Genomic DNA, 18085 nt, shown 5'->3' on the forward strand with positions numbered 1-18085 from the left:
CCTGAATAGCTGGGACTACAGGCACGTGCCACCACGCCTGGCTAATTTTTGTATTTCTAGTAGAGACAGAGTTTCACCATGTTGGCCAGGATGATCTCAATCTCCTAACCTTGTGATCCACCTGCCTCGGCCTCCCAAAGTGCTGGGATTACAGGCGTGATCCACCACGCCTGACCTATTTTTTTTTTGAGATGGAGTCTCGCTGTGTCGCCCAGGCTGGAGTGCAGTGGCGCAATCTCGGCTCACTGCAAGCTCCGCCTCCCGGGTTCACGCCATTCTCCTGCCTCAGCCTCCGGAGTAGCTGGGACTACAGGCACCCGCCACCACACCCAGCTAATTTTTTGTATTTTTAGTAGAGACAGGGTTTCACCGTGTTAGTCAGGATGATCTCAATCTCCTGACCTCGTGATCCATCCGCCTTGGCCTCCCAAAGTGCTGGGATTACAGGTGTAAGCCACCGTGCCTGGCCTATTTTCTCAGAGAGAGGGTCTCACCATGTTGCTCAGGTTGGTCTCAAACTCCTGCCCTTTAGTGATCCTCTTGCCTCAGCCTCCTGAATAGCTGGGATTATACTCATGAGCTATAGCACTCAGCTGGATCAGGGGGTTAAACACAACCTCTAACCAATGACTGACCACCAAGCTATGCTGACTCACAGACAATCCCTACTAGGCCAGGTTTTACAACAAAAAACAAAACAAAAAAATCCCAATGAATAGAGACATCATTGGCAACACACAGCCGGTTAAAACAGGCTCCACAGAATTAATCTGGGAAAGTAAACAAACAAACAAAATCACAACAGTAACAAGCATAACAGAGGGAGATCAGAAGCCAGATTGGCTACAGTTTGTTATCAAAAGTGTATAGTTTTTTTTACAAAAATTATGAGAAAACAAAGAAAAAGGAAAGTATGAGCCATAAACACAAAAGCAATAAAAAGAAACTGTCTCTGGGGGACCTCTGATGTTCAATTTAACAATGGCTTCAAAGTAGCTATCATAAATACATCAAAAGAACAAAAGGAAACTATGTTTAAAGAATTAAAGGGAATTACGGCAATGAAGCTAATCAAATAGAGACTATGAATAAAGAGACAGAAATTAAAAACATTTAAAAAAAGAACCAGGCCGGGCGTAGTGGCTCACGCCTGTAATCCAGGCACTTTGGGAAGCCGAGGTGAGTGGATCACCTGAGGTCAGGAGTTTGAGACCAGCCTGGCCAACATGGCAAAACCCCATCTCTACTAAAAGTAAAAAAATTAGCTGGGCATGGTGGCAGGTGCCTGTAATCCCAGCTACTCAGGAGGCTAAGGCAGGAGAATTGCTTGAACCTGGGAGGTAGAGGTTGCAGTGAGCTGAGATCTCGCCACTGCACTCTAGCATGGGCAATAAGAGCGAGACTCTGTCTCAAAAAAAAAATAGCGGGGGGGAGGGGGCAAGTGATTTGCATATATAGTCTCCAAAGTAGATATATATTAATGGCAAACAAGCACATGAAAAGATGCTTAACATTATTAGGTACTAGGAAAATGCAAATAAGATAGATATGACTTCAAACCATCTAGGATGGCAATAATGAATTTTTACAAACCCATAAGGAAAATAACAAGAGTTGAGGTAGATGTGGAGAAATTAGAACACTCATACCTTGCTGGTGAAAATGTAAAATGACACAGTCCCTGTAAAAAACAGTTTGGTAATTCCTCAAAAGTTCAAACAGAATTATCATATGATCTAACTATTATACTCCTCAGTAGATACCCAAGACAACTAAAAACTTATGTTTGCACAAAAACTTGTACCTGAATATTCATGGAAGTACTATTCATAATAGCCTAAAAGTAGAAACAACCTAAATGCTCACTGATTGATGAATGGATAAGCAAAATGTGATTATCCATATTTTGGATAACCATAAATGGTTATAAGTGGAAAATTATTTAAAATATTATTCAGCCACAAAAAGGAATAAAGTACTCTTATATGCTATGACATGAATGAATCTTGAAAACATTATTCCAAATGAAAATAAGCCAGACACAAATTGTAGGAGTTACAGAAAATGTCCAAAGTAGGCAAATCCACAGAGACAAAGTAATTAGTGGTTGTCAGGTTATGTGAGAAGGGGAAAACTGGGACCGACCACTAAAAGGTACAAGATTTCTTTCTGGGGTGACATAAATATTCTGGAATTATATAGTAGGGATGGTTGTACAAATTTGTGAAAACACTAAAAAAACCCCACTGAATTGTATGCATTAAAAATGATAAATTTTATGTTTGTGAGATATACCTGGATTAACAAAAATAAAGACCTCCCTGGATAACAAACAGAGAGTTTGTGGCAATCAGACCTTCCTTATTAGAAATACTAGAGGGCTGGGTGCAGCAGCTCACTTTCTGGTGGCCTGTAATCCAAGCACTTTGGGAAACCAAGACGGGAGGATCATGTGGGCCCAGAGGTTCGAGACCAGCCTGGGCAACACAGTGAGACCCTGTCTCTGTAAAAAAATTTAAAAATTAGCTAGACATGGTGGTGCGCCTATAGTCCCAGCTACTCAGGACGCTGAGGCAGGAGGATCACTTGAGACCGGGAGGTGGGAGCTCCAGTGAGCTGTGATCACACCACTGCACTCCAGTTGAGGTGACACTGGAGATGTCACCTTTTTTTTGAGATCCTGTCTCAAAAAAAAAAAGAAAAAACTCACAGAAAAACACACACAAAAAAACTGGAGAACGTCTTTTAGGCTGAAAGGAAATGATATCAGATGATAAATGAATGCACAAACAAAGAAATAAAGTGCCCAAGTATGATACTTGATAATTATGTAGCAAAAATAAAGTATGACATATATTTGTTTTCCTCCTATAATTCACTTAAAGACAACTGCATAAAACAGCAACTATAAAACTGTATTACTGAATTTATACAAAGAAATGTAATACGTATGACAGTAGTAATACAAAGAGGAGATGAGGAAATTAATATATTTTACATTTGCTTAAAGAAAGTTTTTGAAGTACAACTTAAAAATTTTAAAATGTATCTAAGGCTTTTCAGGTTATCTGTTTCTTCTTGTGGGAGGTTGGGTAATTTGTATCTTTCAAAGAATTTGTTTCATTTATGCTGTCAAACTTACAAGCATAAAGTTATTACTATTCTTTTCAATCATTTTGTTATTTGTGGCAATATCTCCTCTTTCAATCCTAATATAGGCAATTTATGTTGTCTTTCTTTTAGTCAGTCTGGCTAGAGGTTTGTTTTTTGCTTTTTGTTTGTTTTTAATAACCAGGTTTCAATGTTTTTAATCTTTCTTTTTGTTTTTCTTTCATGAATTTCTGCTTTGTCTTTAGAAGCCTTCCTCAATAATCTCAGTTAATACTGATAAAATCCTAACAGCTGATACAGCATTAACTGTTGGACCCTGGAAATACACGGTGTTAGAATTTCAAGCAAATCTTTTCCACGATTTTGCAATCCCCTTTCTCAGAAGAAAATAATTTTAAATATTTATACATACACATTTACTCTAGCTGTTATATCCTCTTCAGGAAGGTCTAATTTATCCTCCTCCATATCACTAACTTTTACTTGTTTCACTACTTCCAAAAGCAATGTATCACTGGAAGGCTGTGAGTGTTGGATACCTGTTTTAAACACAAAATATCTATTAAACATAAAGTAAAAAACAATATTATAGCCTTTCTGTAATTTCTGACTGTTGTGTTCCTGACTGTTAGATGATAACAATATGTATATTGTAAGTAAAGATGGTACTTTGATTTAGAGTAATCCTTGATGTTTGATGGCGATTTTGACCACTACTATTCATAAGGTAAAAAGAATAAATGTTTTAAAAATAATAGTATCTATTTTTAATAATGGTATTATTTGTTTCAGAAATAGGCCAAGTACTCTTTATTTATATTTAATTCTAAACGTTGCCAATAATTAAGTCAAAGGAAGAAATATTCTAATTGTATTAATGTAATAGAACTATTTTTACTGTGCATTTGTACAAAAGCAATACTAAGAAAGAATATATGATAAATTGTCTTTACTTGGGAAATAATACACAGACCAAGAGCGAAAGTGTTTACTTTCTGGACCACATGGAATTTAATACATAATTCTGAGGCATACATATGCAATACATGTAATGTATTTTATAAACTAAACATCCTGTAAAAAGGCAGGTCTGGTATAATGAAAGAACATGGTCTATGAAGTGGTGAACCTAGACTCAAATTTAGTTTTGCCATTTATTAAGCCATATGACCCTTCTGAATCTATGTTTTCTAAATTGTAAAATGGAGACTTCATCACAAGGTTGTTATGTATATGAAAGGTAATATATGTGAAACATCTGGTACACATTAAATATAAAATAAATGATAGCTACTATTATATATTTACCTTCCAACTATCTGATTAAAATAAGAACAGTAATACAAATATATGCATAATTTATAGGATTGGAAAAAAATTAACATACTTAACTATGAATAAAGACATTTCATTTATGGCAAAAATAATTCATATACAATATATAAAATAACAATACTGCAAATAACTATAAATAACAAAACACTATAAAGATGACAAATCCTCCCTTAACTTCTCAAATGATACCGCTGCTCAGACGTAAGATGAATCAACATAATGTACAGCTTCATTTTTCTGTGTAAATCTGTTTGATCATACCTTCTTCTACATTGGGAAGTAGTGATTCACATTTTCCCTAGAACGAGTTAGTAACTATTTCTACTGAACATGTTTTTTCATGAGGTCTAATTTATTGTTAAAACATTTAATTAACGAAGTACATGACAATGCAATAAAAAGTGAAAAGAAGGAAGCCTAGGTAGTCTGATAAAAATAGGAAATTGACTTTATATAGATGTATGGTACTATTCCATTAACAGTATGAATTGAAAATCTGATCAAAGATTGGTGAAGAATGGAGAATGAAGGATGGACTGCAGCAAGGAGGCCAGCTGGCAAGCTACTGTAAGTTTGGAGAAAGCACCAAGCTAAGCCATGGCAATAGCAAAGGGAATGAAAATAAGGGAAAACATTCAAAGGTTATGTAAGAGATAGAATCAACAGGACACAGTACATAAAGAGCTATTATATGTAGGGATTTCAGAGAGATGAGGAGAGACTTGTGGATAGTGTGGATTTTAATTTCAGCAACTAGTATATGGAGATACTGATAACTACAATACCAGATACAAGAGAAGTAGAAACTAGGGTAAGGAATACACATATGAGAAAAGATAATAAATTCAGTTTCAGAAATGTCATATGGAGACTGTGGAAGAGGTATCCCAACAGGCAGTTGGAAACATTGTTCCAGAGTTCAAAAGGAAAGTTGGAACTAGAAATACAGCTGGGAAAGCAGCATTACATATATGGTGGGTTATCCATGAGATCACTCAGGAAGAACACAGGTAAAAGGCAAGATGCTAGGAATGGATCTGGGAACATCATCATTTAAAGGTGTGCAGGAAAAAAGTTTTAGAAAAAAAGACTAAAAGTTGGTATAAAAAGTAGGAGGTTAAGCAGCAGAGCTAAGAAAGAAATATATTTACAGGCTTAGTGTGATGGCTGATGCCTGTAATCCCAGTACTCTGGGAGGCTGAGGTGGAAGGATCACTTGAGCCCAGAAATTCAAGACCAACCTGGGCAACAGCGGGAGACCTTGTCTCTACAAAAAAAGTTTAAAAATTAAAAAATTAGCTGGGTGTGGTGGTACACACCTATAGTACCAGCTGCTCGGGAAGCTGTGGCAGGAGGATCACTCGAGCCCAGCAGCTCAAGGCTGCAGTGAGTGGTGACTGCACCACTGCACTCCAGCCTGGGTGACAGAACGATATCCTGTCTCACAAAACAAACAAACAAAAAAAGGAAACGAAAGAAGGAAAGAAATACACTTACAGAAGAGGATAACCACTAAATGCTTCAGAAACAATAGAAGCAGGGTGAGGACTAAAAATAAGTTGTTAAATTTGCCAATCAGAAAACAGCATGTCTAATAAAGAAGTACAGACAAAAAAAAATTTCTTAAATCAATTTTTTTTTTTTTGAGAGAGGGTTTTACTGTGTTGCCCAGGCTGGAATGAAGTGGTATAATCATGGCTCACTGCAGCCTCAATCTCCTGGGCTCAAGCAATCCTCCCACCTCAGCCTCCCAAGTAGCTGGGATCATGGGCACTCATGACTGCACCCAGCTGACTTTTAAAATTTGTTTTGTAGAGATGAGATCTCATTATGTTGTCCAGACTGGTCTCGAACTCCTGGGCTCAAGCGACTCTTCTCCCTGGACTCCCAAAGTGCTGGGATTACAGGTATGAGCCACCACACCTAGCCAAATCAAACTTTTTTTTTTTTTCTTTTTGAGACAAGGTCTCACTCTGTTGCTCAGGCTGGAGTGCAGTGTCATGATCGTGGCTCACTGTAGCCTCGACCTCCTGGGTTCAAGCAATCTTCTCACCTCTGAGTAGCTCCAACTACAAGCATGTGCCATGCTACAAAAAATCGTATTTTTTGTAGAGATGGGGTATCACTATGTTGTCCATACTACAAACCAAATATTTTTACTGATACATTTAAGAATATATTTTCTTTTTGACTCTTCAAATTCCCTAATTTACAAGTGGGTGTGTTCCAAAAGATGCTTCATAAGTCAGCTGTTTGAAATTAATAATGGATTTTCCATCCAAAATAGTATTTTAAATCATGGTTAGCTTTGCAGGTTAGCCCATAATGAAAACACAATTCTATACATCTGCAATGGGTTGCTTATAAAAAGCAGTATTGGGGTAAGTAAAACAAAACAAGATAATTTAAAAAAAAAAGAATACCATGAATTCTGGCAGTTAATGAAAATACTCTATAGACAAAACTAAGGAGTAGGCAAAACATTTTGCAGTTAATTCTGAAGTATACGTCAAAGAACTTTAAAGATATTAAAGAGTGATGCTTTTTTATGATTTCCAATTTCACCTTGAAATATATAATTTTTTTTCTGTACAGTTTTATTGTCACTATTACACTTGGAGTAAATTTTTAAAGTGAGAAAAACCAACAAACAAAAAGAACAACTGAGACTAAGAAGGGACATAAAATTACATCTGTGTGCATGTGTCGAGGGGTGAGAAGGAGAGGAAAAAACAGAGGAAACTTTATGGAAGGAGATTTCTTAGCAAAAGTCAAGAAAATAATATGGAACACTATTCCATAAGTAACTATTAAAGTCATTTACCAAAAGATGTTTGTTGGGTGTTAATGATAGTTACATTTCAAAGAGTAGAGAAAGATACTCTTTCTCTACAAAGATACTTTCTCTACAAAGATATCATTACAAAGATACTCTTTGTAATGATAGTTACATTTCAAAGAGTAGAGGAAGAGTAGAGAAAGAAGAGGATACAAGATTCTTTCAGAGAAAAAGCTATACACAACTGGCTATTGCTATGTAAGATAACACTCAAAGTTAGTGTTTATATCATGGACAACGCCATTATTTTGAATTAAGGAAAACCACTTACTGTATCTGATTTATTTCAAAATGTAAGACTCTAAATGGTAGGCATCATGGCTCTCTTGATTTATTTTATGGCATCAAATGTTTTGGCCATATGTTAAGGCAATTAAAAAAAATAAGATCTGGCCAGGCATGCTGGCTCATGTCTGTAATCTCAGCACTTTGGGACACTGAGGTGGAAGGACTGCCACTTGAGCCCAGGAGTTCAAGACCAGCCTGGCAATATGGTGAGACCTTGTCTCTACCAAAAAAAAAAAAAAAAAAAAAATGTTGGGCATGGCATGGTGGTATGCATTGGTAGTCCCAGCTAATCAGGAGGCTGAGGCAGAAGGATCGATTGAGCCCAGGAGGTCAAGGCTACAGTGAGCCATGTTCAAGCCTCTGCAATCTAGCCTGGTCAATACAGACCCAGTCTCAAAAAAACAAAAATAGTTTAAAAATAACATCTAAAAGTTGGTACTTATGTCATCTAAAACTACAACATAATATGCCTATGACTACCAATGATTTGTTGTTGTTGTTGTTGTTGAGGAGTTTCGCTCTTGTCACCCAGGCTGGAGTGTAATGATGCGATATCGGCTCACTGCCACCTCCACCTCTCGGGTTCAAGTGATTCTCTTGCTTCAGCCTCTAGAGTAGCTGGGATTACAGGTGCCCACCACCAGGCCTGGCTAATTTTTGTATTTTTAGTAGAGACAGGGTTTCACCATCTTGGCCAGCCTGGTCTCGAGCTCCTGACCTCAGGTGATCTGCCTGCCGTGGCCTCCCGAAGTGCTGGGATTACAGGCATGAGCAACTGTGCTGGGCCCAATGATTCTTGATAAACATTTTGGGGTATTTCACAGACCTATCTTAACAAAGGGAGAGATGACAAGTGAGATAGTTATAAAGGAAGGGTTTCCTAAAGAGTTGCAGAAACCTCTTAAGATCTGTTTTGAAATACTGTGAGGCTAAATTTTTGTTTGTTTTGAGACAGAGTTTTGCTCTTGTCGCCCAGGCTGGAATGCAGTGGCGTGATCTCAGGTCACTGCAACCTCCGCCTCCCGGGTTCAAGCAATTCTCCTGCCTCAGCCTCCTGAATAGCTGGGATTACAGGTGTCCACCACCATGCCTGGCTAATTTTTTATATTTTTAGTAGAGACAGGGTTTCATCATGTTGGCCAGGCTGGTCTTGAACTCCTGACCTCAAGTAGGTTTTTTTTTTTTTTTTTTAGAAAAAGGCATTGGCCAATCTAAGATACTAAGGGTCTAGAGCCCTATAAAAATAGGTTATAATAAAAGGTATAAAGGATTGCTAAGAATTACGGCTGGGTGTGGTGGCTCACACCTGTAATGCTAGCACTTTGGGAGGCAAAGGTGGGAGGATAACTTGAGGTCAGGAGTTGGAGACCAGCCTGGCCAACATGGTGAAACCCCGTCGCTACTAAAAATACAAAAATTAGCCAGGCCTGGTGGCGGGCACCTGTAATCCCAGCTACTTTGGAGGCTAAGGCATGAGAATCGCTTGAACCCTGGAAGCAGAGGTTACAGTGAGCTGAGACTGTGCCACTACACTTCAGCCTGGGTGACAGAGTGAGACTCTGTCTCAAAAAAAAAAAAAAGAAAAAAAAGAAGGGATTGCTAAGAATTCTATCTAACATTAGTATTAGCCTCAGTCTTGATGAGCAAAAAAACTAAGAGAAAAGAACATTGTTTCACTGCAAGACATAACAGTTGATATGAAGTACAGTATACTTTTATAATTAAAAAAATTTTTTTTTTAGAAATTACAATCAATGGAAGTATTAAATCACCTTGGATTTAAGCCAAATGTAACAGGACTGAAAACATATAGTCATTTAAATATCAATTATAAAATGCCACCTTTCCTTCATAAGTAAACACATTTAAAACAATAAAATAACAATCGTCAATCCCATGAACACTCTCATTATCTTCAACATATAATTAAACAGTCATTGGAACTCACCCAGATTATCTCTCAAGGCACTAGCTTCCTCATGGGTTTTGAAATTATAATTCGGTACCAGCTTAAGTCTCATGCGGGAATAATTCTCTACATTAGCTAGCTTCCAATGAACTGGATTCTGTTTCCTAAGAATATTCATAAGCAAACAAGTAAAATTATGTAGCTTAAGTTACAAAGATTGTTTGATTTAAATAGTGTAAAAAAGTATCAAGTACTTTACATTTGTTTAGTACCATTTTATTTTATTTTTATTTTTTAGAGACAGAGTCTCATTCTGTCACCCAGGCTGGAGTGTAGTGGCACAATCTCAGCTCACTGCAACCTCTGCCTCCTGGATTCAAGTGATTCTCGTGCCTCAGCCCCCCAACATAGCCGGAATTACAGGCATGTGCCCCTACGCCCAGCTAATTTTTGTAATTTTAGTAGAGATGGGGTTTTGCCATATTGGTCAGGCTAGTCTTGAACTCCTGGCCTCAAGCAATTTGTCTGCCTTGGCCTCCCAAAGTGCCAGGATTACAGGTGTGAGCCACCATGCCCAGCCTACTTAGCACCATTTTATAAAACTGTTCACATTTTTTATCTCATTTAATCCAAATAACTCTGATAGAACCAAAGTGAGTATGCATAGCTGCACTTTATACACGAGGAATCTAAAACAGAGCTAAAACTATAAAACTCCTAAGAGAAAAGATAATGATAAAACTTTATGACCTTGGACTTGGCGATGGTTTCTTAGATATGACACCAAAAAAAACCAAAAAAATAAAAACAACAACAAAATAGATTAAACTGGACTTCGTTAAAATTAAAAACTTTCCTATATCAAAAGGGCTGCTATTAATAAAGTGAAAAGACAATCTACATATCTGAAAACCATATATATGATCAGGGTCTATTATTCAGTATATATAAATATATAAATATATATATATATATATATATATACACTCCTACAATTCAACAAAAAAAACAAACAATCTAAAAATGGGCAAAGGACTTGAGCAGATATTTCTTCAAAGAAGTTGTAAAAACAACCAATAAGCACATGAAAAGATGCTAGACATCATTAATCATTAGGAATGGAACATGAAATCATAAAATACCACTTTACCCTCACTAGGAGGGTCATAATAAAAAATCAGGAAATGACAAGTTTTGGTAAGAATGCGGAAAAATTGGAACTCTCACACATTGCTAGTGAAAACATAAAATGATGCAGCTGCTGTGGAAATCAGTCTGGCAGTTCCTTAGTAAATTAAACACAGAATTATCACACAACCCAGTAATTCCATTCATAGTCTATACTCAAGAGAATTAAAAATAAGTGTTCAAACACTTGTACACAAATGTTCCCAGCAGCATTATTCAAATTAGCCAAAAAGTGGAAAACAATCCAAATGCCCATCAACTGTTGACTAGATAAAGAAAAGAGGATATATCCTTATAAGGGAATACCATTCAGCCACAGAAAGGAATAAAGTACTGATACATGCTACTACATAATGAAAACATTATGCTAAGTAAAAGATGGCAGACACAAAAAGTCACATATTGTATGATTCCATTTATATGAAATAACCAGAACAGGCAATAAATACAGTCAGAAAGCTGATTAGTGGTTGCTAGGGGGTGGGACAGAGGATAATAAAGAGTGACTTTTTAATAGGTACAGCATTTCTTTTTTAGGTGATAAAAATGTTATGAAGTTAGACAGTGGTGATGATTATACAACATTATGAATATACTCAGTGCCAGTGAACTGTACATTTTAAAATGGTTAAAAGGATAAATTTTATGTACATTTTACCACATTTTAAAAAGGGCTGTATAAAAAAAAGATAACATAATTAAGCAAAACAGAAGTGACTGAGGATCAGTTAAGTGAACTGTAAAATATTCAAACATACAACAGCATTAGCCCTAGCTCAAAGAGGTGGTATCAGAAAGACAGAAGTAAATTGGTTTAACACTCTCTAAGAGTCTAAAGTCCAATAAACTTCTTATCAAAGGGTCAAAGGAAGGCAAATAAGTATATGATAAAAAACAATACAACCTCGAATCATTCCAGACCTATAATTCACAAAAAGACAATAAATAAGATTAAAAGCACCCTTCTATAAATTGAACATTTAAGAAATTGGAGTGAAAGGGGGCATTTGCTTAAAAATTTCTAGACCAGAGTACTAAAGAAAAAAGAGTACTTAATAAAATTATATCCTCTTACCTTTTAGCCCAAGGTCCCCTTTCACATGTAAGATACAGCTGTATTGCTTTCCAGCGTCTAAGAGTGGCTAACTGTTGACTGCTAAGTTGTTTAAGCATATTATTATACCTCAGGTTCTCTTGGCGTGCTTTTCGATTAAATGGCTCCACAAACAGCTCCTGAAAGAAACAATAAAAAATAAGATCATTGACTCTTATATTTACAGGTATATTTACATTTTAATTCCATAATTTAAAATTTTTGACCAATAATATCTTGCATTATGAGAAAGAAGCTAGTAACCAATAGGCTTTTCTTATTCCATTAGAATCATTTTCTTTGATGAAGTATGACATAATTTTACCTATAATCTATTTATATTTTTTAAAACTTAAAAAGAAAAACCAACCAACAATAAACACTTGAAGAACTTCAGAAATGGAAAGTGCCTCAACACAGAACTTTTAAACTCAAGATAATTAACCTCCTACTTACTGTCAAGTAAAATAATTTTCCTCTGGGATCTTTTAATTTATAAGGCATCTAAAATGAGACTCAAGAGGAAAGAAAGTAGAAATTGTATACTACCAAGACATAACTTTAATCTGTGAAATTAATGCTTATAGTTTCAAAGAAACAAACCGAAGACTGGCTTATCTAACTCACATCAATATTCATCTATTAGAAACTAAAATGACAGCATTAATTTGTTTCAAACAAACCAGCACCGAATTACACTAAAAAGAACAGTTAAAATTTTAAACAGTTCCTTCCTTCCTTCCTCGCTTTCTTCTTTTCTTCTTTCTTTTCTTCCCTCTGTGGCCCAGGCTGGAGTACACTCGGCTCGCTGCAGGCTCCCGTGATTCTCCTGCCCTGGCCTGCGGGCTGCCTGGGATTGCCGGCGCGCGCCACCACCCCTCCCTGGTTTTTCTCCTTTGGCTGGAGGCGCGGTTTCGCCATGTCGGCCAGGCTGGTCTCCAGCTCCTGACCTCGAATGGTCTGCCCGTCTCGGCCTCCTGAGGTGCTGGGACTGCAGACGGAGGCTCGCTCACTCGGTGCTCGGTGTTGCCGGGGCTGCAGTGCAGTGGCGTGGTCTTGGCTCGCTGCAGCCTCCGCCTCCCAGCCGCCTGCCTTGGCCTCCCAGGGTGCTGGGATTGCAGCTTCTGCCCGGCCGCCCCTTCTGGGATGTGAGGAGCGCCTCAGCCCGGCTGCCCTGTCTGGGAAGTGAGGAGCGCCTCTGCCCCGCCATCCATTGTCTGGGATGTGAGGAGCGCCTCTGCCCGGCCGCCCCGTCCGGGAAGTGAGGAGCCCCTCTGCCCGGCCGCCCCGTCTGAGAAGAAGTGAGGAGCGCCTCTGCCCGGCCGCCCCATCTGGGAAGTGAGGAGCGCCTCTGCCCGGCCGCCCTGTCTGGGAAGTGAGGAGCCCCTCTGCCTGGCCGTACCCCGTCTAGGAAGTGAGGAGCATCTCTGCCCGGCCGCCCCGTCTGGGAAGAAGTGAGGAGCGCCTCTGCCCGGCCGCCCCGTCTGGGAAGTGAGGAGCGCCTCTGCCCGGCCACCCATCGTCTGGGATGTGCGGAGCACCTCTGCCCGGCCGCCACCCCATCTAGGAAGTGAGGAGCAGCTCTGTCCCGCCACCCCGTCTGGGAAGTGTGGAGCACCTCTGCCTGGCCGCCCCGTCTGGGATGTGGGGAGCGCCTCTGCCCGGCCGCCTCGTCTGGGAGGTCTACCACAGAGGCCAGAAGCAATGTGGGGGCTGGACGTGGTGGCTCATGCCTGTAGTCCCAGTACTCTGGGAGGCTGAGGCGGGTTGATCACTTGAGGCTAGGAGTTCGAGACCAGCCTGGCCAACATGGCGAAACATATGAAAAATACAACTGACAAACCAACCAACCAACCAAGCGACAACAAAACAGGTCTACCCTGGAGTCGTACTCTAATTTTTTCTATTTTCCTCCCTTTCTGATCCTTTATCCCACTTTCTTTTTCTTCCTCTTCCTTCTCCTTCTTCTTTGTCAAATAGAGGATTGAGTTATTATCATTGATCCATACAAAGTCCCTCTCTCATTTATTTTCTTTAATTCCCACCCCTCCATTTCTATTCCCCGTCTTCCCATGGGCAACCTTCCTAATATGTTTGATATGCATCTTTTTGTTTGTATGTACTTTTAGGAAATGTTTATTGTTTTGTGTGCAAAAAAAAAAATTAAAAGAAAATTTTAAACAGTTTTAGAGAGGCACTACAGCAATGTGTGGTTAAAAATACATGCCTTGGAGTTAGACCTGGATACAAATCTTAGCTTTTCTGAGCTAATTTTCTTATCTAACTTTATCTTTAGCTTAGTTGTTTCTCTTAGCTAATTCTCTGAGGCTCAGTGTCCTCTCATGTGTAAAATGAGGTTAACTAAGTGTCATAATAAGGATGAACATTTAAAGTACTTAATATAGTGCTAGAAAAATAGCAAGTTCTCAATAACTTGTGGTTGTCGTTGTTATTATAATTGTTATTGTTAACTATTATTAGACTTAGTAGGAAATCAGTTGTTTTGGAATACAATGTTACTAAATATTTAAAACAGATCATTGCTGAGAAAACTGAGGAAGTCATGACAGCTCCATGGCAATTAAACATCAGTTCCACAGTTTTGAGGTTCAATAATATCAGGATATTCTTAAATTAGGTATTTCTAGAAAACCTAAAGGTAAAGTTACAGGGAAAGTGTTGATGAGAATACAAACTGGTAGAACTTCTCTCAGGGAAATATAACGGTATTTATCATAAGCACTACATACTAGTAATTCCACTTATCCTAGGGAAATCATCTTGGATAGCCACAAAAATATAACTATAGGGATGTTCAATACTATTTATAATAAAGAAAAAAACTAGTAAATGAGTCTATCAATGGGAAATAAATTTAAATGTACTAATATATAAAACAATGGAATACTTTGCAGCCTGGCATGGGAAGATGTTTACAATATATTTTAAGTTAAGAAAGGAACAATGTTCTCATTTTGGTTTAACCAAATATATACACCTTAAAATTACTTAAGACTATTGAGTCGGCCGGGTGCGGTGGCTCAAGCCTGTAATCCCAGCACTTTGGGAGGCTGAGGCGGGCGGATCACGAGGTCAGGAGATCGAGACCATCTTGGCTAACACGGTGAAACCCCGTCTCTACTAAAAATACAAAAAATTAGCCGGGCGTGTTGGCGGGCGCCTGTAGTCCCAGCTACTCGGGAGGCTGAGGCAGGAGAATGGCGTGAACCCGGGAGGCGGAGCTTGCAGTGAGCCAAGAGCGCGCCACTGCACTCCAGCCTGGGTGACAGAGCGAGACTCCGTCTCAAAAAAAAAAAAAAAAAAAAAGACTATTGAGTCTTCCAGTTCATGAATACAGTGTCTATCTGTATTTATTTAGGTCTTCTTTAATTTGTTTCAAGTGTTTTTTAGTTTTTGGCATATATACAGCAGATGCTGTACATATTTTGTTAGATTGATACCTAAGCATTTTATTATTTTTAGAGCTATTGTAAAAGTATTTTTAGAAAATCTGTTTCTCATTCATTATTCATTGCTAGTGAACAGAAATATGATTAAATTTTGTGTATTTATTTTATGTCCTGCAGCCTTGCTAACCTTGCTTATTTATAGTAATTTATTGGTGTAATAGAGCCCTTAAGACTTCCTACACAGAGAATCATGTTCTTTAGATAGTTTTATTTCTTCCTTCCCAATGTGAATGCTTTTTTATATAGTTTTTCTATTCTTACTATATTTGCTAAGATTTGTGGTACAACAGTAACTAAGAGTGGTGAGAATGAATATCCATGCCTAGTTTCCTATCTTAGGGAAAAGTACTCAGGTTTTCGCCTCTGAATATGAAGCTAGTGGTAGGATTTTTGTAAAGGTTTAAGTACTTCCCTTCTATTCCTAGTTTGCTGAGCTTTGATTACAAATGGATGTTTAATTTTTTCAAGCGCTTTTTCTGCATTTACTGATATGATAATGTAGTTTTTCTTGTTAAGACTACTAATACGGTTCAGTATATTAACTAATCTTCAAATATTGAACTAGCCCTGCACCCTGAGGATAAATTCCACTTTGTTGTGTCATATATTATTATTACCATTATCATTATTGTTCTTGAGACTGAGTCTTGCTGCTCATCTACACTGGAGTGCAGTGGTGGGATCATGGCTCACTAAAGCTTTGACCTCCTATACTCAAGTGTTCCTCCCACATCAGCCTCCCCAGTAGCTGGGACTACAGGTATGTACCACCACACCCAGCTAATTTTTTAATTTTTTTGTAGAAATGGAGTCTCCCTACGTTACTGAGGCTGGTCTCGAACTCCTCGCCTAAAATGATCCTCCCACCTTGGCCTCCCAAAGTGCTGGGATTACAGGCATAAGCCTCTGTGCTTGATCTAATGTATTATTTTAAAAATATATTGCTAGATTTGTTTTGTAGCTATGTTCCTGACAGATACTGGTCTGTAGTTTTCTTGTACTATTTTTCTATGATTTCACTATGAAGGTAATATTACCCTCATCAAATGAGCTAGAAATGTTCCTACTTTTCTATTTTTGAAGAGACTGAGAAAGTGGCATAATTTCTCCATTAAATCTGTGGCAGAATTTGCCAGTGAAACCATCTGGGCCTGAAGTTTTCCCTTTACGAAGGTTTTTAACTATAAATTATATTTCTTTAATAAATATGGGACTTTTCAGGTTATATACTTATTCTTGAACTAGTTCTGGAAATTTGTGTCTGTCAAAAAATTGATCCATTTCATTTAAGTTGTCATATTTATGTGCATAGAGTGGTTTGTAGTAGTCCTTTATTACAATGTTGATGTCCGTGGAGTCAGTGGTGATACTGCCTCTTTCTTTCCTGGTATAAATAATTTTTCACATCATTCTCTCTCTCCTTTTTTTTTTTTTGCTTTGTCAATCTTGTTAGAAGTTTATCAGTTTTACTGATATTTTGAAGAATTGGACCTTGGTTTCATTGATTTTCTCTATTATTTTTCTGATTTCAATTTCATTTACTTCTGTTTTTATCTTTATTCATTCCTTACTTTTGCTTATAAGGATATGGATTAATTTTGTTTCTGTTTTCCTTTTTATTTATTTATTTTTTTTGAGATGGAGTCTCACTCTGTTGCCCAGGCTGGAGTGCAGTGGCATGATCTCCGCTCACTGCAACCTCCGCCTCCCAGGTTCAAGCAATCCTTCAGCCCCAGCCCCCCTAGTAGCTGGGATTACAGGCACACGCCACCATGCCCAGCTAATTTTTGTATTTTTAGTAGAGATGGGGTTTCGCCATGTTGGCCAGGCTGGTCTCGAACTCCTGATCTCAGGTGATCCATCCACCTCGGCCTCCCAAAGTGTGGGGATTACAGGTGTAAGCCACCTCACTCGGGCATTTCTCTAGTTTCTTAAGGTAGAAACTTAAAATTTGATGCCTTCTTTTCTAATATAAACATTATGTCCTATAAATTTCCCTCTAAGTGATGGTATGTATCCAGCCTCCTTAGAGGGATCTATTAACATACTGTCAGCTTAATAAACTTTTTACATAATCACTATATAGAACATTTTACTATTAATTGATCTTGTTACTGATTAGCTGTTTTTCTTCTAATTCTAAGATAATTTTTAGACAAATAATAGAAATACTGCTTGTTTTAAAATTTGGGGCCTGTATTACTCTTAATCAATATTAAATGCCTAAAATCAACAAGAAAAACTAGATATTAAAACATTTACTTTTTACCTGAAATTTGAGCTTGCTTTCCCCTCCTTCCCGGTCTCGTTTATGCATATTTACCATTAAAGCTTCGTAACAATCCTTCCAATAAAGTGCCATGTTCTCATGACCATCGTAAAATGTATGAGTTTCATACTGCTTCATATAAGGTACAATCTTACCAAAAAAAAAGATACATAAAATTTAATATATGATAACTTCACCTCTATAAAAATGGTAAATTAGCAGAAAAATCTCGATCAAAAAAGATAAAACTTACATATTTTTCAATGTAAACTTGCCATTCATTTGAATTACAATATTCTTGAAAATCTTCAAAAAATGACGAACTACCATTGGTAAAAGGTAAAGAAGGTAGGTGCAAGTTCATGAAGAGAAGCTCATAAATTTTGGAAACCAGGGTACGAACAAGGGGAATCAGAAACGAGTAGATTTCTGTCTGTTCCTTGATTGATTGACTTAGAACATGTTCCAGCTTCCCTAAAATGTAACATGCTTCATCCTGATTTTCAATCACTTTGGTCTGAAGAAGGGTATTTAGCTTAGCTGATGCCATTGCACAAACCTGGAGGAAAATAGTTTAGATGAG

At 37.9% G+C, this 18085-nt stretch overlaps 1 protein-coding gene across 5 annotated transcripts in view; it reads right to left on the reverse strand.

Annotated features, from left to right (window-relative positions):
- The window catches only part of NBEAL1 (neurobeachin like 1), a 212068-nt gene that overhangs the window by 59470 nt on the left and 134513 nt on the right, over positions 1 to 18085 (reverse strand). For 4 of the 5 annotated variants that reach the window (XM_058439532.1, XM_032754888.2, XM_058439537.1 and 1 more), the window contains 5 exons: positions 17756 to 18061; positions 17503 to 17652; positions 11746 to 11903; positions 9522 to 9646; positions 3524 to 3650 (listed from right to left, as the gene is read on the reverse strand). In XM_058439532.1, the coding sequence (XP_058295515.1) occupies positions 3524 to 3650; positions 9522 to 9646; positions 11746 to 11903; positions 17503 to 17652; positions 17756 to 18061 (866 nt within the window). The remainder of the gene's footprint in view (positions 1 to 3523; positions 3651 to 9521; positions 9647 to 11745; positions 11904 to 17502; positions 17653 to 17755; positions 18062 to 18085) is intronic. The other variant, XM_058439546.1, reaches the window with a different exon arrangement.

The sequence above is a fragment of the Hylobates moloch genome, unplaced genomic scaffold, assembly GCF_009828535.3.
Source record: "Hylobates moloch isolate HMO894 unplaced genomic scaffold, HMol_V3 SCAFFOLD_1, whole genome shotgun sequence".
NCBI classification, from domain to species: Eukaryota; Metazoa; Chordata; class Mammalia; order Primates; family Hylobatidae; genus Hylobates; species Hylobates moloch.